We start from the raw sequence: 20,521 nt of genomic DNA on the forward strand, positions 1-20,521 counted from the left end.
TCTCTCCCAGCATTGCAATGACTCATTTCATTTGTACGTCAAATCAAGATGTCATTTATTTTAATAGAAAGGAAATGTTTCCTATTCCATGTGGTATGTAACAATGCTAATTTCTATTTGACGATACCAGGCAAGCAATCCAAGAACTCGAGTGTACTTTTGCAAACTGCTTTGTAAGCACACCTGTGCTGGCCTACTGGAAGTAATCTGCATATGTGCTCATTCCATTTTATGTTGATAAACAGTGATAGTAAAGAAGGGAGAGAGATACTGTAATTCAGTGCAAGCCTTGGGAGCCATTACGTTCTGATACTTAGGACTTTATCATACATCTAGTACAAGCACTCCTAAATTTAGACATGATTTCTTCCTTTCTCAAGTTTTTTCCTCAACATTTGCTGTTGACATTTTTTTCTAGTATGACTTCAAAACAAAAATAAAGGAGCATTTAGTATCAGACTATTTCATGTCAATCGCAACAGCAAGAGGTACGAATATTCTTGAAAACAGTGTGCATCAAGATTGGGCTCTGAATGGCTTTACTACCTCACACTGTGTATTGTATAAATCCACTAAACACAACACTGCATACACTTCATTTTACAAGCGAGTGCATCTGTGCATTTGCATATATGCTTCTCCATTCCTTGAAGCTCCTACACTCAAACTTTAGGCACCTGTGTGCATGAAGAAGCAGCTTTAGAAATTACAGTACTTCAATTAAGAGTGAGTGAAGAGATGTGTTGGGGCTCTCAGAAAATGGTGCTCTGGTGGGATACAAGACAAGGCTTAAATGAATCATACTCAATGTCAGTGCAAACCACATATGCTACAGAGTCTGCAGGGGGCTCTGAAATACATGTGAAGACAGCTTTTATCACTGGAGTTACCCCTCTAAAAACATCTCTTTATTGCAACAGCTCCAAACAGTGACACAATTTTGTGTCATCTTGAAAGACAGACCCAGAATTCAAGAAAGATGCTATCAATAGACAAGAGCAGGAATTCTGTCTCTCTCACGTTATGTGATTTAGCTTGGTGGTTGGGGTTTGGGAATCTAAAGCGCCTAAGATGTCCTCTGATGGTTTGAGAAACTTCAAAAAATACTATGGTGCTCTGTTCTAGGGCTTCAGTTTGCCCTCCTTCACTAATTGCTCATTGAGCTGACAAAGCTGCCTTAGAAAGCCATCATTGGGGCCAATCTCTCGCTTCTGCCGGACAGTGCTCAATGCAGACTTGACATCCATATTCTGGCGAAGCATGAGGTAGGCGATGACCAGTGTAGGAGAACGGCTGTAGCCCTCACGGCAATGCACAAACACTTGTCCTGCAGGGAAGACAGGTCATAATTTGGGTTATACTGGAATATATGTTTGAAAAGCAACATGAAATAGCTAGGATGTAAAGCGTAATAATCTTAGTTGTTAAGCAGCTTGAGAACTGTAAATTCCGAATGCTGCAGAAGACATGCAGAACTTGGAAGAAAGGTGCTATCACTTTGTTAGTAGCCACACAATGTCATCAAGAATAATGCAGAAAAAAAAAATGGTTGTATATCAAACATTCCTACTAAGTCATATTTGCTACTATATTACAAAGAGTCAAACTGTGTCTATTTACTACACTTCTCCAATCTCTTGTGGTTTAGAATAAGCCTTGCTCCTAAAGATGACCCCTAAAGATGTGCTTCGAAGAGCACAAATAAAGTTTAAAATACACTGAAGACAGAGAAATATGCTGTTTGTCACACATCGCATCTCAAAGATAGCCAGCCTTTTTGCTGCATTGCTGCCAATTCCTATGCTAACTCCATGTTGAATCATACCTGCCTATTTATAAAGCTACATTAACACTCAAGTAAATGAAACTGATGACCATGCATCAACAAGAATCAGAAACTTCTAATCACACCTATGCCAGCATCAATAAAATGCTTCCAGCTAAATGGATTAGGGAACTCATTGTAGATTATTTGTTGGGTTGTATTGGGTTTGCATGGCAGCTTTGGGGTGGTGGGAGGGTCTACAGGGGTGAGAACATGCCAGAAGCTTCCCCCATGTCTGACAGAGCCAGTGTCAGCCACCTTCAAGACAGACCTGCTGCTGGCCAAAGCTGAGCCCCTCAGCAATGTTGGTAGTGTCTCTGTAATTTAAGAAGGGGAAAAAACCTGCTGCGCAACAGCAGCTGGGAGAGAGGAGTGAGAATATGTGAGAGAAACGACTCTGCAGCCACCAAGGTCAGCAAAGAAGGAGGGAGAGGAGGTGCTCCAGGCACCAGAGCAGAGATTCCCCTGCAGTCCGTGGTGCAGCCCATGGTGAGGCAGGTTGTGCCCTGCACCCATGGAGGTCCACGGTGGAGCAGAGATCCACCTGCAGCCCATGGGGAACCCCATGCTGGAGCAGGTGGATGTGCCCGAAGGAGGCTGTGACCCCATGGGAAGCCCATGCTGGAGCAAGTTCCTGGCAGGACTTGTGACCCTGTAGGAGACCCATGCTAGAGCAGTCTGTTCCTGAAGGACTGCACCCTGTGGACAGGATGCCACGCTGGAGCAGGGGAAGAGAGTGAGGAGGAGGGAGCAGCAAAGACAACATGTAATGAACTGACTGCAGTGCCCATTGCCTGTCCCTTTGTGCTGCTCAGGGTGAGGAGGTAGAGAAAAGTGGGAGTGAAGTTGAGCCCAGAAAGAAAAGAGGCGTGGGGGGAAAGTGTTTTAAGATTTGGTTTTATTTCTTCTTATACTACTCTGATTTGATTGGTAATAAATTAATTTCCCCAAGTCAAGTCTGTTTTGCCTGTTACAGTAATCGCCGAGCGATCTCCCTGTCCTCATCTTGACCCATGAGCCTTTCATCATATTCTTCTCCCCCTCTCCAACTGAGGAGGGCAAGTGATAGAGTAGCTTGGTGGGCACCTGGCATCCAGACAAAGTTAAACCACCACATGGGTAAATTCTGTAGGGAGGTATCCAGCAACAATAAAGCAGGCCACTGCTCCCTTTGAGAAATGTAACTCGATTGTATTGCTTCTCAGCTGCTTCCTCTTTGACCTGCTTTTCCAGACACAAAAATTTTCCCCTTCCCATATGCAGTGGGAGATATGGCCCAAGGCTACTCTCCAGAGTGAATTTTTTTCTGAGACAAGAGAACAGATGAACCATACACACACATTTTCATCATAACCACAACTTGCTTTGAACTACAGCAACAGAAAGCCTGTTACCACATTTGCCTTGAGCTGCAGAGGCTTCTCATCTCAAGGCAAATCTCTAATCAGTACTAAGTTAAAACAGCTAAAACAATTAATCCTCAACATTTCTTGAGAGCCCGTAGGCATAAATTAGCAAGATTTAGAGATTCTTGGTCATGTATGTGTAAGAGAATTGACTCTCCCTCTGCAAATGGTCAGAAGCAAAAGGGTTTCTAGCCTTTCTCTGTGAAAGGCACTGTCGTAAGGGCTGCCTGCCAGACCTTTAGTACACCAGACCTGCTGTCCAGAACTTCATGCAACTACAGTGCTAAAATGGAATTGAAGGAAAATACTACTGCATCCCACTTCATTGTCCTTACTCTACATTTCAATGTCAAACAAAACTATCAAATTTCAGTAGCTAGCTAATCTTAAAACTGGGTCCAGTATCACCCAGCTACAAAGCTCCTCTTTTTTTACCACAGTAAAACAACAGTGGCAGGCATGGTAGACAACTACTAAGACTGAAAGACTCAGTAAATAGAACTGCTACTGTAAATTCAGATGGCCTCTGCAACTGTTTAGATCAAACTGAGTAGGGACAGTCACAGCACAGCTGGCACTGTTAGACCCTTCCTACTGCAGCCTGTTTCAGTGAGTCACAATGCTAACTGGAAGAGTTGCATTTCAATTTTTAGAATTTTTCATATTCCGCCAGATTAGAGGTAAAATTTTTCACCTGTCAAAAGCACAACACAGCTCTAGCACCCCTTTTGTCCATTTTGGAGAAAGAACTTCTAGAATTGTGGGAGCTCTTGTTCCTCCTTTTTCACATTCAGTCATGAAACAAGAAAGAAATTAAGCGTATGTAGAAATAACTGGTATTCTGAAACAGTAAGACAACAACAAACACCGTCTGGCCCACTGCACTATGTCCTAGGATTTCTGCTCTGAGGAAACACACTGTAGAGAAATGAGGCAATCAACAACAATGCAAATATCATCTCTAGCCTTCCTGCAATCCTAATTTAGTGACTTAAATGTAATAAAAATTGTAAGGCCACAGTCTCTATCCTTACTGTACATTTGGGAAAAAAAACATATAGCAAGTTGTGTGTATACTCTTCAGCAATGCATTACTTGTATCACTTCTGCCTTTAATTTATAATTTCTGGTGTGTGGGGCAGGTGCACCCACCCCAATGAAAATGGGGCTTCCTGGCTGCTGAAGTATAGCGGATGTTGGTTTCTTTTTTCGTGCCCTTGTTCTCAGGGTTTTACGGTAATTGGGGCCCCCAACAACTTTTAGATCCTGAACTTATTTTATTTTTTATGTGATTTACCACTTCTAAGGAAAAATAAGAACATATCTTCCCAGAAAGGCACTATTATAGGATGCACTAGCTGTTTCACTTTTCAAAGTCACCCCTACAGTGACAGACTTCCATTTGTCATATACTGGAGACCTACAGGTATAGACAGAAGATTAAGATGTCTTATTGTGTATTCTGGTGTCTTTGATCCAGAGCCTCAATCTGAATTCCTGACTTGGTCGTTCAGCTGATAATCTGAGCAAAGAACCATTTTAAACAGTAAAATAAATTGCTAAGAAACATATGCAGTGCACAGAAAACACGGTAGAAAGATATTTCAGTTTGCCTTACCATCCTTCTGGGAAAGTGCTTTCTCAATAAAATCAGCTGCCTCCTCAAAATAGCGACTGAGGTTAAATTCTTGTGTGTCATTAGCTTTAATGCCATGGTATCTGATGCCTGTGCCTTCATAGAATTCTGCATTAGTGTTCACATGCATGAATGACTTCCCCTCTGCTGCATTCAGAACATGGGTTATCCCCAGACGCTGCAGCTTCATAATGTTCTTGGCTATGAACCTGTATGATAGAAAGTGTCAAGAAAATAATTAGAACTTCGTGAATCATCTCAGTATTTATCATAGAATCACAGAATGGTTTGGGTTGGAAGGGTCCTTAAAGATCATCTAGTTCCAACACTCCTACCATGGGCAGGGACACCTTCCACTAGCCCAGGTTGCCCAAAGCCCCATCCAACCTGGCCTTCAACGCTCCCAGGGAGGGGGCAGCCACAGCTTCTCTGGGCAACCTGTGCCAGGGCCTCACCACCCTCACAGGGAAGAACGTCTTCCTTACATCTATTCTAAATCTACCCTCTTTCAGTTAAAAGCCATTAACCCTTGTGCTATCACTACATGCCCTTGTAAAAAGTCCCCCTCCAGCTTTCTTATAGGCCCACTCTAGGTACTGGAAGGCTGCTCTAAGGTCTTCCCGGAGCCTTCTCTGTCCAGGCTGAACAACTCCAACTCTCTCAGCCTGTCCTCACAGGGGAGGTGCTCCAGCCCCCCCAATCATCTTTGTGGCCTCCTCTGGACCCGCTCGAGCAGGTCCACGTCCTTCTGATGTTGGTGCCCCCAGAGCTGGACCCAACACTGCAGGGGGGTCTCACGAGAGCAGAGTAGAGGGGGAGAATCCTCTCCCTCAAACTGCTGGCCACACTTCTTTTGATGAAGACCAGGATACGGTTGGCTTTCTGGGCTGAAAACATTGCCAGGTCATGTTGAGCTTCTCATCAGCCAAAAGCCCCATGTCCTTCTCAGGGCTGCTCTCAATCCATTCTCCACCCAGCCTGTATCTGTGCTTGGGATTGCCCCAGTACATGTGCAGGACCTTGCACTTGGCCTTGTTGAACTCCATGAAGTTTGCACGGGCCCACCTCTCCAGCCTGTCAGGGTCCCTCTGGATGGCATCCCTTCCCTCCAGCGTGTCGGCTGCACCACACAGCTTGGTGTCATTGGCAAACTCGCTGAGGGTGCCTCGATCCCACTGGCCATGTTGCTGACAAAGATGTTAAACACCTCCGGTCTCAGTACTGACCCCTGAGGAATACCATGCGTCACTGGTCTCCAGAAGGTATTGATAACTAAAACCTTTGTTTTTTCTGTTAATGGATGCTAAATATACTGTCCCCAGAAGTGAATTAGCTACAGATTATAAATTCACAGAAATAGAGCCATGGTCACTACTTGTGCATGAGAGAATGCTACTTTCTTGGCTGACAGTCAAGCACAGCAGACCCTACTATGGCATAAAATTATAAGTATTTCTGAACATAAAATTCTCACCGAAGTAGGAAAATACTGGAGATAACAGAAAGCCCAGGATAGTAACTTCTAAGATTAACCATTATCTACATAAGATAATTTAAAAACCACTTATAAAAAGCCTCTACTGTCAGCTACCAGTGTTTCAGGGATAGGTAAGCAGTACTTGCTACTCTAGCAGACAGTCCAGACAAACAGACATTTTAGGAGGCAATTTTAACCACTGTGAAACAGCACTGGCTCCTTCTCTGGCCACAGCAAGATAGAAAGTAACTATGAGTAAATGTTCCTGAATGTTCAATGGTCTCATCTGAAGACTCCTGTGAGGTATAGTCCTCTGTCCCTGTGCTATTCAACATCTTTGAAGACATGGAAAGATCCGGTAAGGCTACAAGGGCAGCAATATAGCGATAAAATTCAGTCTTTGCCACTCAGTGTTTTCATCAGAAGTATTATAATTTTTAGTGTCTTAATTGAAATCAATATCTGAATGGAAAAGAATCCAGATGAGTGGTATTTAAGATGTGTAAGTGCTAAAGAAAGCACTCAGTACTTTTAGGTCAGCTAAGCCCTTTCCAGTTCCTCAGTTCTATCAAACAATTGTAGCAAAACCACCTACTTCCATCTTTAAGTGGCTAATAGAGCACACACTACCCTATTAGTGGACAATTGAGCAGGATGACATGTAATAATCATGCCTTTCAGGCTGGATGATGACAATGAATTAGATCCAGTAATAATGCCATTAAGCTCTGATAAAAGCTCCAGCTTGTACAATGGCAAACAATCTATCTGCTTAGTAACACAACTGATCACACACAAATTTCTACTTGTGCACTGAAACACAATCTATAGTAGGAGATAACAATTAAATAACATGAGGAGATCATTGACTCCTTTTTGTTGTAAAACCACTGCTCTTCATTCTGAGTCTGATTATTTCTGTATGTCAGTACCCATATTTGCCTCACTTTCCTGGGAAGAAAAAAACCTGTATTTTTTATCACACCGTGTGGTCTCCTAGGAAAATCTGAGCCCACTGGTCAACATTAGCAGAATGTGACAGAAGGCTTTAGTTGAAAGATAACTCAGTTCCTGCACACTTTGTGAAGGGAGGTAGCCTAAACAGACATAAGCCCTTTATTGTTTTTAAAGGTGGCTTTTACTATGTGTCTAACTGGATGTGGAAACAGAAATCTTTTAAAAAAATCTCCCTACGGCTCAAGTCATAAATTGCAAATACAAGGAGTCTTAATATAAACTGAGCTCCCAGATAAGCATTTGTGCAGTATATTTTTGGACAAGTTTCTAAGAGATAGCAATGCACCTAAGGGTTTTTTGGCCGAACACTTAGCTATTCTAAAAAAGTTAAAATAAATACCCAAATTCATTGGTTTATATCTATATGAATCTCTGAGTGCATTCACTCACAATTTTCAGGTAATTCAAGGCTATATGAACATCTAGAGCATTCCTTTTCTCCTAATGACTGTTCACCCCTTAAATTGTAGTGTAAGCAGATGAATCCTTATGCATGAGTGAAGCTTCTACATTTTCTCCTGTCTGTGCCAAACAACTATGGCAATGAGCCAAATATTTGTAAAGACTTCATTACCCAAACAAATGTTGACAGATTTTCCATCTGGCAGGACATCATCTGTGCCAGGGGGCAAAGTATCAGTGCCTGGGGAATTCTGCTTGCAACACAAAAGTAAATCCCACAGTGCAAGGCCAGAACAAAAAGTATTAACTCAGCTGTGAGTTCCTATGCCTAGTGAGGTAAGTTTATGGTTTAAGTAATTGTATATAGATCAGTACATATCTGATAGTGGTCAGGAACTCGTGTCCTGGAATCACGGTTGAATCTGGCAACTCAGACTGGCTCCCTGGAGGCAAACTCATTCCCAGCAAATGATTTTTGCAAATTTTGTAGATGATTTTCTTATACAGCTAGAAGTGAAAAATACAGTATTGTATGCCATTTTTATCTCCCTTTCTAAAGAGTCCTTGGGTCTCTCCCATCATTAACATTTCATTCCAGCTGTTCGATGTTGAAACGCTAGCTCCTCCAAACAGCAGAGACACACTAACGTCAGGTTCTTTTGTTTCCCATAGAAAAATCAGAGCATCTTGTCTGTTCTCAATATGGAAAATTGAGAGTTCCTCGTTCTGAGAGTAACACTGGTCAAAAGTTCTTCTTTTGAGCAGAGATGAACGATTTTACCAGTCACAAAACATGGATCTTAGAACCATGCATCAGCAATTAAGGGTACATGAGGCTCTAAAGTCTCGCCATATGAGATTATAAGCAAATAAACCAAGTCTTAACAGCAAAAAATTAACACATTTTAATTTCCACTGTTATGTTCATGAAAAATTGTTTCCTCACCACTTCTTCCCTTACAGTCACTAAATTTAATATTAATTTTGGGACAATGCCTTTCATACTCTTTACAACACACCTGCACTTGTAGTACACATTAAGAACAGCTTCTTCGGTTACCCACACTCATTAAAGTCGAAAACTCAGACTGGGCATTCATAACCAGAACCTTTTTGCCAAATACAGTTCTGGAGGCATGGCTTGAATTTTTACAGGCTTGCAATAGTCTGTGAAAAAAACCCTCAAACAGATTCCCTCAGCCAGTAGTTCAGAAAGCTGAGCTTGCTTGCTTTCTAGCAAAACACTGGCTTTGACAAGACACAGCTCCTCTGAATAAATACCCTACCCTCCAGTGTGTTGACTGCTCCCCCCCATTTCAGTGTCATCTGCAACCCTGATAAAGATGCATTCTGTCCAACTGTCCTGGTCACCGATTAATATGTTACACTTAAACACATCTTGGCTTGTACAGAAATAGAAAATGATTTGTACTTCCAGTGCATCCTGAATTCTTATTTTGTTATTGCTTGAAAAAATACAAATTGTGCTAGTCTGTCACCTATATAATAACTCGTGATTTAGTGATATTACATTTTTACTCGTCTCCACAAATCTTGTCTAATCTTTTTGAGAGAACTGTCTACTGTAATATGCAAAATCATTATTTTCAAAGTATTTTATTTTATCATTTTACCTCTGTGTTTTTATTAACTATGACTTTCATGTATTGCATGGAAGATCTAGTACTTTGGCTCTGCCTGTAACTTGAAGTCATTTTACAGGTAAATTGTTATTCTGCACTATGACCCAATTTAATCTCATCCACCTGAATGTCTCTGCATTGTCGTTTTTATCTAAAGTTGAGTTACTCTTAAGCAGAGACAGCAGCACCCCTATACAAAATATTCTAAAAGGTTTCCAACAGAAGCTTCTGAATCTCACTCAGACGTTTTAATTTTTTCCTCTGAGTTCCTGTTCAAATTCTATTGCTTTTATGCCATGTATTGGGATTCCAGTCCCCCCATGTTAAAACTCTACATATGTGGCTACTCTGTGAATTCTTATTGTTGTAAAATCTCTGCCACTTGTAGTCATAAATGTAGCCCTATATTGCAGAGCGGTTTGATCCATCCAAGCCAAAGAAGAGATTTGAATGTCAGATCAAATGACCGCGTTAGTTCTCCAGCTATACCTCCTTCCTGGACTTCCCTGGAGCCCAATACAAAGTGCTTCCAACAACTCCTTAGAGATTCAGTAAGGAGATCTGTGCAACAAAGGCCAAAACTGAGATATGAGGTGAGCGCCAATCAGATGCACTGCACTGCACCAAGACAGCTTCAAATACGAGATGTATTCCAAGCTCTGCACAGATGCTAGAGCAGAACAAGACAGGCTAATGAACTGCAGATACAGGCCCCAAACAAAGCTATGGCTTATTTCTCACACACAGTAGTAGGAAGCTTTATTGATGCCTTGCACACTGTTGGATGCACATACGCACAAAGCCTGAGAGGCTCAGTGCAAAGGAGGTTCACTTCCCCAGCAGTTCGTAGGAGAAGGAGTCATCAGAAAAACAGATCTCTCTTCAGCCTTATCTTTAAGCAAGAAGAGTACAAAGGAGGGAGATGTAGCTGGAAATGGCATGAGAACAGATCTGCACAGTTTCAAATTCTTTCAGAATGATAACTAATATAGCAAATGTTTCTTACAATACAATATACCACAACCTCACTTGATGCAAAAAATCCTCTTAAGAATTAGTATTATTTCCAATTTGAGAATATCAAAGTTCACCCTGCAGTGACTCAATCTTAATAGACATTCATACATTCAACTAGACCTCAGCATTATCTTCCCTCCCTTCCCTGTGGATGCTTCAAACATATTATTACCTACTAAGTCTTGATAAATTAAGTAGGTTATCTGTTCTCACTGTGAAACAGCTTTTTCAGCCCACAAAATTATTTCTTACCTCTAGCTGTCCTCCACAATTCTACAGCACCCTTTTAAAAACACTGATAGTAGTACTGCACATTGTCTGTTAGTCCAACTAACAGTTAAACTGCTCTAATGCTACAAACTGCACTGGTGCTCCAGATATTTTTGGTTGTCAATTATTACACAAAAAGCCCTTCTCAGTGGTGAAGCTTTCCACTAGACATTTTCCATCCTGCAATTTACACATTAATTCTCTGTTCCTAGACAACCTTGCATCTGAATGTACTGAAGTCCATACTGCATAATTAAAATCAATTACTGAACAATGAAAACTACTCTGTAGTAGCCAACTATCTTCAAAGTTATTTTTTAATTATTTACTGCACAAATCACCTTGCAGGCTATGACTTCATTTCTTCTAGGTAACTGCTACAAATGTGAAGAAGGTGGTTGTCAGATTGTCCATTAAGATAATAATTTCGGTCCTATCTCTAGATGTGTATGTCCTGCATCAGCTGAGAGTGACAAACATCACTTGGTTTGGCTTAGAAGAAAGTTAATGAAAACCTATGGGTTTGACTTGTATTTCTTTAGGAATTACAAGCTTCAAGTAAGAACAGGGATCCAGTATACTACAAACATATCAGAAAGTCCCCAGTTTTACAAAGTGTACAAAGATGGACAAAATAGGGAATCAGCAGAATATGATAGTATTGAATCAGATAACGGAAATCATAATCTTGGTGCAAAGAATAAACATCATAAAACTGAGAAAAGAAGTGCTATTGGTGAACCCTGAACACTTTTCCCATTTAAGGGCTTTCATCATAGCCATACCTGTATTGCTCTGGCTCCCATCATGTGCATGAATACTTAATTAGATGAGGTTTTTTTAGTGCTTAGAGTGCAGAAACATTCATTTGATCAATCACTGACAGGGGTGGCAACTCCTATTAAAGTCTTGCTTCCTTTAGCTCATTTTGCACATGGTTAAACTGAGATCTAATATCCATACTGCTGCTTTGCTCATTCACCCGGTTCCAGCTTATTCCACTCATCTGACACACGGTTATTACACCGGTGTTGTGATCGGGCTTCCGCAGATGATACTGTGCATATACCTCATGTCACATTGCCTCTCCTCCCTCGTCTGTGTGGACGACCACAACTTGATAGCAAAAGTAGGAAATATCAGGAGAAAAAAAAGCCCAGTGCTGACACAGCTGAGCAAGTGCGTTTCATTCTTAAGCAACTCAGTCTTAACCTTGTTTCAGCTCTATTTTAGCTTAGATTCGGGACTTCAACGGGGTACATTTCAGCAGATGCCATTTATGAGCTGTGCCTCGCCATGTGCCCCGTCAGACCCCAGCAGGAACCCCAGGCCGCTGCCAGGGGCCTCCCGGCTGACGGCGCCCCTCAGGGCGAGGCCCTCGGGCGGCACAGACCGCGGCAGGCTCCGAGGGCCGGCCGGGGCCCGCCGGCTCGGCAGATTCCGCCCCACAGCCCAGCTTCCTCCGGCTCAAACTCCCGTTCCAGCGGCTCTCGGGCGAACGCCCCGCGCCTCTCAACCCTGCACGGCCTCCCCCCTCTCCGCCCGCAAACGCCTGCGAGAGCACCGCCCCGGGGCTGGCAAACACGGGCCCTCCTCCACCGCGGCCGGCCTCGCCGCTGGCGAGCCGCCCGGCCCCGGCCCCGGCCCCGGCCCCGGCCCCGGCCCCGGCCCGACGCACTCACGCGTTCCCCACGTGGATGCGCGGCACCACCTCGTTGCTGTGCGCGCTGGGGAGGCTGTAGCAGCCGCTGCCGTTCGCCAGAAGGTCGTTCAGCTCCTCCACCGAGATCTGGAAGTCGGACATGGCCGGGCCGGGCCCGCGCCGCTCCCCGCCGGCCCGCGGCCCCTCGGCGCAGCAGCTCCGGCCCGCCCCGCCCCTGAGAGGCGGAGCCGCGTCAGGTGGTTCCGCGACGGCGCCCGCCATGGCCGGGCTGGGCCGGGCCTGGAGAGCGCGCGGGGCTGCGAGAGGCTGCGCCGAGCTCCGCGCTCAGCCCGGCAGCATCGGCCGCGGGCCGCTCTGGGCCCGTGCAGCGCGGGGGATGGACGCTGCGGGCCTCACGCTGAAGCTGCTTCTGCTCGGAGACAGCGCTGTGGGGAAGTCCAGGTGCGGGCCCTGCGAGCCGCGCGGGCGGGGCGCGCTCGGTACCGGGCTGAGCTCTTGGTTTCTTTCCCCACAGCCTCCTGCTGAGGTTCACGGACGGTGCGTTTGAGCCGTGCCTGAAGCCCACCATCGGTGAGCCCGGGACCCGCCCGCCCCCGACCGGGGGACGTTTTCGCTTGCTTTCCTTTGGGTCCGGTTGGCGAGAGGCAGCGATGGGGAGGCGGGATCGTGCGAGCGCCGGAGGGGGACGGCGGCGAGGGCGGGCGGGCGCTGTTGGCGGGGCAGGGGGAGCTGGCTGCGAGAGTGGGCATTCGCCGGTTCGTTCTGACAAGCCTTCCCTTCCTACGTCTCAGGTGTTGATTTTAAAGTGAAGAAAATGGTGGTAGACGGCCACGCAGTACAGCTTGCAATATGGGTAGGTTTTGTTCTAGACAGATGTGAAAACTTCCAGAGCTGCTTTTTGTGGGTTTTTTTCCTCTTCCCCCCCACCCCTTCCTATGGAATGAGTGTCTGTCATGATTGTACAGCAGTAGTTGCAGACAGGGTTCTTTCAAAACACTAATAAATGCTTCATTGCTCTATGTTTGGGACTTTCTTCGGTTGTAATAGAGATTTTGACTGCTCTTCCCTGCACTTGTACAACTGGGTTTCTCAAACCCTCTGTGAAGTGTTAGACTTGTGGAGATGTGGCCTTGCAAGAAAGGACAGGCAAGCACTTCCAGGACAGACAGCAATTAAGTGGAGTCAACTACAGAGGAATGATGTTCTGTGTGATGGGTTGCATGATTTCCTGTAGGGGCTGTGCTGCAGCTCTGTGTGTATACTATACCAGAAACAGTCCAGGTGCTTTATTTTGGATAAAATCCTGGGAAAAAAAAATATACTTAGTTCTGAACTATTTACTCAGATTTAGTGAGAGACTTGAGCATTTGTTCTGACTTCTTGATGCTCTATTCACAGCACCTGCAAACAGGGAAATCAGATTGCAGCTGTGTGATCGGGATTATTTATAATATTAAAGCACCACACTTATTCTCCTAAATGACATGAAAGAGCCCTAGAAGGAAGAGATTTTGTGTGTATGGTCATAACTATTTGAGAAAGAACATGCCGTTACTAATTAAGTAATTGTGACTCTTGGAAAGAGCACAAATGTGCCTTGGGCTGGTATTAACGAAAGTAATACAAATGCCAAAACTTGAATTATTTTCTTGTTTTCATTCAGAGTTTGTATGCAGAATGTAGAGCAAGAGTGATAGTCGCACTTGCTCTAGCCAGTGAGTATCTGTATTCATTGGCTGTATTCTGAACATGCTGCGCATAAAGCAGAAGCTTTGGTGAGAGTAACCAAGATATGTTTGCCCTAATAATCACACAGGGGTGTGTCTCCTTGCTGTGAAATCAAAAGCAAGGCCAGAACTTGCACAAGTTGTATGGCTGGAAGAGGCACTTTTGCAGCAGTCTGTAACAGCATCAGGAGAAACTGCTAATTAGGGAGGAAAAAAACAATGCAGTTGTGCAATGTTAAATAAAAACTTTAATGCATGTACAGTGCATCAAGGTCAAAAACAGGCTTCTGCTTTAGTGTCCATGTGGGCATAGATGCCTAAAACTACAATCTTCTTAGTAATGATGACCCAAATTAAGTACATACACTGCCAATTTCAGTTTCTTTTTTTAACAAAGAAAAAATATAACATAGCTGTTAGTCTGTCTGTTGTAATCTGTACATATACTTAAATACATTTTTTGGTAAAAATAATATTTGTGTAATTCTTTTGCCTCCTTTTTGTTCTCAGGGTTTTTGAATTTCATGTTGCGCTTAGGAGCTATTTTGAAGATTTGTGAGAATAAGTGTGACATACTGCAGTAATATTTGAATGAAACTACTGATTTTAAATTTCTTATCTGCTTAAAATCTTAGCAAACCTGAAGTAGTTCTTTCTGACTGGATTCTTATTTCCTGCTGTGGAGGATCAAAGGGAGACTTTTTTGGAACCACTGCATCTCCTTTCCTGCAGTGTGTCTCACTGGAAAACCAGTTACTCCTCAGCTCATTCAGTTCAGCTGATTGTTAACTAATTAAGCCTAGCTGCTTGGCTTGTAGCAATAGGCTTTTATGTATTTCTCTTGAACCCCATTGACTTGTTGTCTCAGATTCCAGGGTTTTGTGCTTATTGCTTTAACCTTCGATCAAGTCCTCTCGATGCTTTTCTACCCCTCCTTACTGTTTCTTTTGCTGCTGCTGCTGATGTTTGATTGCTTCTGTCATCTACTGTCTTAACGGTTTCACATATTCATACTGATCAGGAAAAATTTAACTTTGTTTATCTTGTGTAGTTAAAAACCTTTTTTTGTTCTAAATATATTTGAGTTTTTGTGGTTTTTTTCTGTTTTGTTTTTCCTCTGTAGGACACAGCAGGACAGGAGCGCTTTAGAACGCTGACTCCCAGTTATTACCGAGGAGCTCAAGGGGTTGTTTTAGGTAGGATGTATATGGAAGAAAAACATGATTACAAAAAGTGTGGTCTTTATTACTACCTAAATGTGCATGTCTTTACAAAAGGAGGTTGACTTACTGAATCGGAGGAATTACAGTTTTTAAAACATTACTACATCATTAGTTCAAACACTGAGTATGCAAAACCACTGGCAGGAAATAATGCTGCTTCAGAATAATTTTAACTTAAATACAGAGATGTCATGCTATAGGCTGCTGAGTGGATGAATTATTAGCTTTGTAGTTATTACTTTGGTGAGCTTCTGATAATAAGGCTAACTGGGTTTTGTGTTGGTTTCTGCCCCCACCCACCATGTTTTTACATTTTTTTCCCCCAGAAACTATGATTTTGACTGTAATACATGAGGTTTGTAGCACAAGAAATGGATGGCTAGTCCCTTTCTGTGTGACAATACCAATTGGAAAAAGAGGGGATTCTTATTCTCAGGGTTTGTGAAGGCACCTTGCTTGTACAAAATACTCTTTCTGACTATGATGCAGCTTTTTAAACCTTAGTGATTGAGTGAATGCAGTTATGGAGTTACCAGTGACCAAAAGTTACTTTCTACTTGGAATCTGTGTTTTTAGCAGCAGTGCGTGCATGTAGTTGTACATTAAATGAGGTGACAAAATTCCTATTTTAAAATACTCTGGCCCAATTCAGAACTAGTAACAGGTCTAAGATTTCAACTGACAAGTCTGATTCCAGTCATAGATCTGTTGCAGAGATGCTTGTGTTCTGTAATCCCTAGTGACTTGGGGTGAGCACGGCCAATGTGTTCCGGTTCTGAGAAGAGGATACAGTTGATGCATGTTTCAGTAATTCTCTAATACTGCTTTTTGGGGGGGGGGGGGGGGCAGTAGTGAGCCAGTAGGGACTAAGTTCTTCCATAATGAAGTAAATATTGTTCAAGACTCTACAGCTGTTAAGCTCCTTTTCCTCTGTTACCAGTGTATGATGTTACAAGAAAAGACACTTTCGCAGGACTAGAGAGCTGGTTGAATGAGCTGGAAATGTATACCACCAAAAGCAACACTGTGAAGATGTTAGTTGGCAATAAAACTGATAAGGTCAGTTTAGAAATGACTCCTACACTCTTCCACAGATTACTCCGTCATGATAGAGTATAAATGCGAGAAGTGCTGAAACTAACACATCTGTTGTGTGAGGAAGTGATATGCTCTGTAACTGAAGAACCTAGATTGGGTGAGCTCCACTTAGTATGTCATTTTAGAAGCAGATCATGTTAAAGACTTTCATGGAACCTCTCCTGGGGAGATGCAATTGATGAGAGAGATTCTCGTAAGATAGTGAGAGGTTCTGCGAAAAAACTGCTGTATACCATTGAAGTTAACCGCAGTGCAACAGTATGACTGCTGCTTTCTTTCTGACCGGAATGTGTTTCAGACAGGTGATGGGGAAGAAGAATTTAGCTTTTCAGATAGCTACAGAGTATGCATCTGTGTGGGTGTGAGGTACATTGTTTGTTGTCTGTTTCTGGGGTGTTTTGACAAATCTTAGATCCCTGTTGCATAGTGAGATGTTTCACTCTTGCTTTACTACAAGAGGTTTCCAGTGTGACTCTCCTGAACTAGGTCTCTTCTGTCTCCTTGCAAATCTGTCAATTTTCAGATGCTTTGATGTGCCTCTTCAGCTATTTGACTACTGAGACCTCATTTCTGGCATATATCTTGCTCCTAGTTGATTCAGAAGATAGCAACACATTCATTTCCTACTGATTTGATGTTGCTACTGTTCAGTTTGACCCCCAGCAGTCTGCCTAGCAGTAAGCTGTCTGTAGAGTGTGAAAATCCAGTTGATTACTACATGGCTGTATAGACTTTTTTGTTTTCAGTAGAACTTCACTTCTGCAGTGGTGCTTTTCCAGGGACTTCCTAAAAGAGGCAAGCATAACTTATTTTAGTCATGTTCTTCATTCGTCTCTGCAGCCTGATCGTGAAGTAGAGAGAAGAGAAGGACTCCAGTTTGCTAGGAAACGCTCGCTACTTTTCATAGGTATGTAACCCTGTGCCAAAAACTTGTATATTCATATGTTTATTTTGGTATTGCTGAGCATGAATGAAGTGTACAGTTGTATTTCAGGTTGATAGGTTGATTTACTTCTTTTTTAGTACCTAATAATCATAGAATACCAGGTTGGAGGGGACCTCAAGGATCCAACCTTCCTTGGCAGAAGCCTGGTCTAGACAAGATGGGGCCATCTTGGCTAGCTGTCCAGCTAAATCTTAACAGTGTCCAATGTTGGGGAATCCACCACTTCACTGGGGAGATTATTCCAGTGGCTGATTGTTCTCAGTGTGAAAATTTTTCTTCTTGTGCCCAGTTGGAATCTCCCCAGGAGTAACTTGTACCCATTACCCACCATCTTTTCCATGTGACTCCTTGTCAAAAGGGAGTCTCCCTCTTCTTTGTAGCCACCCTTTAAATACTGGAACATGGGGATAAGGTCTCCCCATAGCCGTCCCTTCCCAAGGCTGAACAAATCCAGTTCTCTCAGCCTTTCCTCACATGGCAGGCTTCCCAGTCCTTTGATCATCTCTGTGGCCTCCCCAGCCTGGCCACTTCTCTTTTGGTATAGTGGGGACCAAAACTGAACACAGTGTTCCAGGTGTGGCCTGACAAGCACCAAGTAGAGTGGGATAACATCTTCTTTATCTCTGCTGGTGATGCCCTTGTTGATGCAACCCAGCATCCCGTTGGCTTCTTTTGCTGCAGCAGCACCCTGGTCACTCGCATTGAGCTTGTTGTCCACCAGGACCCCCAGGTCCCTTTCCACAGAGCTGCTCCCCAGCCAGGTAGATCCCAGTCTGTGCTGCACTCCTGGATTATGTTTTCCCAGGTGCAAGACCTTACACTTGTCCTTGTTGAACTTCATAAGGTTCTTGTTAGCCCACTCTTCCTGCAGGGTGGCTCTCCCTTCCAAAGTGTCCGCTTCCCCACTCAGTTTGGTATTGTCAGCAAATTTCATCAGGGTACGCTTGATCCCATCATCTCAGGTCACTTACGAATATACTAAACAGCATCGGGCCCAACGTCGAACCATGGGGGGACCCCACTTGTGACAGGTTGCCAGTTTGAAAAAGAGCTTTTCCTTTTGCTGCATTAGTTCATATGCTTGGATGTAGGTTTTAACTTTTTTCAGAGATACTCTGCATTGACTGAAATTGGAAGTACTTTTCTCTGAAAGAGATTTACTTCATATATCGTGTAGGCATGAATTTTATATTCTCTTGAAACTAGCAGGATTTTTTTATTTTGGAGCCCAGAAGACTGGAATTTTTCTCCTGACTGGTATCAGCAAGGACCTTGGGTAATCTCTTTTTGATTTCCAAGTTTCTGTTGCAGAATGATATTCTTAGACTAACTATAAAATGCACAGTGTGAAGATATAAAGATGGGGAACAAATTGTGTTGTGTGGTTTTTTTTTTTCCCTTTAAAAAAAGTACCTTTTAAGTGAAGCTTCTTGAAAACTTTTCCAGAAGGAACTGGAACAAACACATAGGGGAAAACATGTAATTCCTCTGCGTTGTTTGTTTCCCAGCTTAGTTATGGAATAATCATCTTGTAGATTTACTATCACAACCTGAAAGCAATTTCTGTTTCTCCATTATGGAGAGAATGGGGAGCTGTGGAATTCCTTTAGATGAAAAAATGTGATGCTTCAGACTGGGGTGCATTTCTCTTTATTGTATTCAACTTAAGCATGCCTTTAAGGGAGAATGGAGAGGAGATTCACCCATTGAAAAAATTGTGTCTTTCTAGTCCCAAAAGAACTTCTCACAAAGTGCAATATTCCCTGCAAATAAGATAAAATGTTCTCTTCGCCTCCCCCCCCCCCCCCCCCTTCTTCCCCCTGCACTAGAGACCAGTGCCAAGACACAAGATGGAGTGCAACATGCCTTTGAGGAACTAGTCATAAAGATCCTGCAGACACCAGGTCTTTGGGATAAAAGCACAGAGAAGCGGGGAGTCCAGCTAATGGAATCTTCAGCACAGCAGAATAAAAGCTTATGTGGTGCATACTGTCCACTTTCTTAAATGGACAGGTGGCTGTTCTGTCTCAATGGAGTGGACTTTTTTTTTTAAAAAAAAGAGGGGGGGTGGATTCCAAGCACTAGCCTGTGCCTTGTTTGACCTGCCACCAGTTCTGTAGATCCAAAACTGATTAGAAAAATACATTTTTGTTCATTAACAAAATACAATTTATCCTTCCCTTATGCACGGCTGATATCTCCAGATATTTTTCTGGTAACTAACTAAAATACTAATTTTTTTAGGAACCCCTAAGTTTGTGTCATGACAATCCCTCAGGTGGTAGGGAAATCTTCAGGTGAATGTAGAGCAGGGGGCTTGCCTTAGCCTTTGAGTCACCAAATAAAAGTAATGATAGAAAGGGTAAGGACTGGAAAAAAGAAAATTGAATGTGTTCCTGCTTTCCTATCTTGTTGGTTTGTTCATACGCATATATAAATGGGACTGCTGGGAGAAGGAAAACAAGGAAGTAGTGACAACAGTAGGAGAATGTGGTGACTTTGCATGTGACCAAGTGCAGAAATGAAGAGGAGGTGGTGGTTTTTAAAAAAATACATATGTATATGGGCAATGAATAGGGCAACATAACAACTGTGAGAGGTAGCCCAGTGAAGATTCGTATGAGAATGATACTACAGACTTGTTATCCCTTGGCCAAGAGGATCAAAAGTGGCTTGGCCAGATTGAAAGAGATACAAAGCAGCTCTTGGAAAGGCTAGATGAGGTATGGCAAAGGACAGGGAGGGTGGACTGTTGGAGTGAGCAGGTGTGTGCATGTGTGTAGAAAGGAGGGTGTTGCATAATATTATGGGATGGATCTGTAGTTTACAAAAGTAGAACTATAGCTGCCAGCCTTTCATTTCCACTCACAATGTTTTTGAAAAGCTGCACTGCCCCACATGAAATTATATCCACAGAAGGGCTCCTGTAGAAAGAGTGCTTGATGAAAGGTTTCAGCTTCAGAAGGGGCCATCTATAATAGGTAAATTAGCACCTACTGGGTGGCAGTACCTTCCTACCTCATCCCCTGAAGAGTTAAATGCCTTTTGAGAGTTCTGTTCTGCTGTTACTTTTAGAATTCAACTGCATTTTCATCCTGGAGCTCCCTGTAGGCTCATCTGCTATAGTGTCCTTACGGAATTCTGCCTTCAGTCCGTTCTGTATACAAAATT

At 43.2% G+C, this 20,521-nt stretch overlaps 2 protein-coding genes across 4 annotated transcripts; one reads left to right on the forward strand and one right to left on the reverse strand.

Annotated features, from left to right (window-relative positions):
• Window positions 1-38: 38 nt before the first annotated feature.
• DUSP3 (dual specificity phosphatase 3) lies at window positions 39-12,544 on the reverse strand. Its single transcript, XM_074849886.1, has 3 exons — window positions 12,405-12,544; window positions 4,850-5,076; window positions 39-1,327 (listed from the first exon to the last, which is right to left on the reverse strand). The coding sequence occupies exons 2-3, from the start codon at window positions 5,055-5,057 to the stop codon at window positions 1,122-1,124; spliced, it is 414 nt and encodes a 137-aa protein (XP_074705987.1). The 5' UTR covers window positions 5,058-5,076; window positions 12,405-12,544; the 3' UTR covers window positions 39-1,121.
• Window positions 12,496-19,381, forward strand: LOC141934426 (ras-related protein Rab-18-B-like). Of its 3 annotated transcripts, none has more exons than XM_074849879.1 (7): window positions 12,496-12,797; window positions 12,871-12,926; window positions 13,148-13,209; window positions 15,207-15,279; window positions 16,247-16,365; window positions 17,245-17,311; window positions 19,180-19,381. In XM_074849879.1, exons 1-7 carry the CDS (start codon window positions 12,496-12,498, stop codon window positions 19,353-19,355), a joined length of 855 nt encoding a protein of 284 aa, XP_074705980.1. In that variant the 3' UTR covers window positions 19,356-19,381. The 3 variants fall into 3 exon arrangements, with proteins under 3 accessions (XP_074705980.1, XP_074705981.1, XP_074705982.1); XM_074849880.1 differs by having other exon boundaries at window positions 12,496-12,791; XM_074849881.1 differs by lacking the exon at window positions 19,180-19,381 and adding an exon at window positions 18,560-19,154.
• The last annotated feature ends 1,140 nt before the right edge of the window (window positions 19,382-20,521 follow it).

This window comes from Strix aluco, chromosome 24 (genome assembly GCF_031877795.1).
Source record: "Strix aluco isolate bStrAlu1 chromosome 24, bStrAlu1.hap1, whole genome shotgun sequence".
NCBI classification, from domain to species: Eukaryota; Metazoa; Chordata; class Aves; order Strigiformes; family Strigidae; genus Strix; species Strix aluco.

Coding starts and splice junctions, on each gene's coding strand:
- DUSP3 (XM_074849886.1), bottom strand. CDS start 5,057: ATGAAGCTGCAGCGTCTGGGGATAACCCATGTTCTGAATGCAGCAGAG. Junction 1,328..4,849: donor AGCACTTTCCCAGAAGGATG/GTAAGGCAAACT, acceptor TCTTCCCTGCAG/GACAAGTGTTTGTGCATTGC.
- LOC141934426 (XM_074849879.1), top strand. CDS start 12,496: ATGGCCGGGCCGGGCCCGCGCCGCTCCCCGCCGGCCCGCGGCCCCTCG. Junction 13,210..15,206: donor CAGTACAGCTTGCAATATGG/GTAGGTTTTGTT, acceptor TTTCCTCTGTAG/GACACAGCAGGACAGGAGCG. Junction 16,366..17,244: donor TTGGCAATAAAACTGATAAG/GTCAGTTTAGAA, acceptor TCGTCTCTGCAG/CCTGATCGTGAAGTAGAGAG.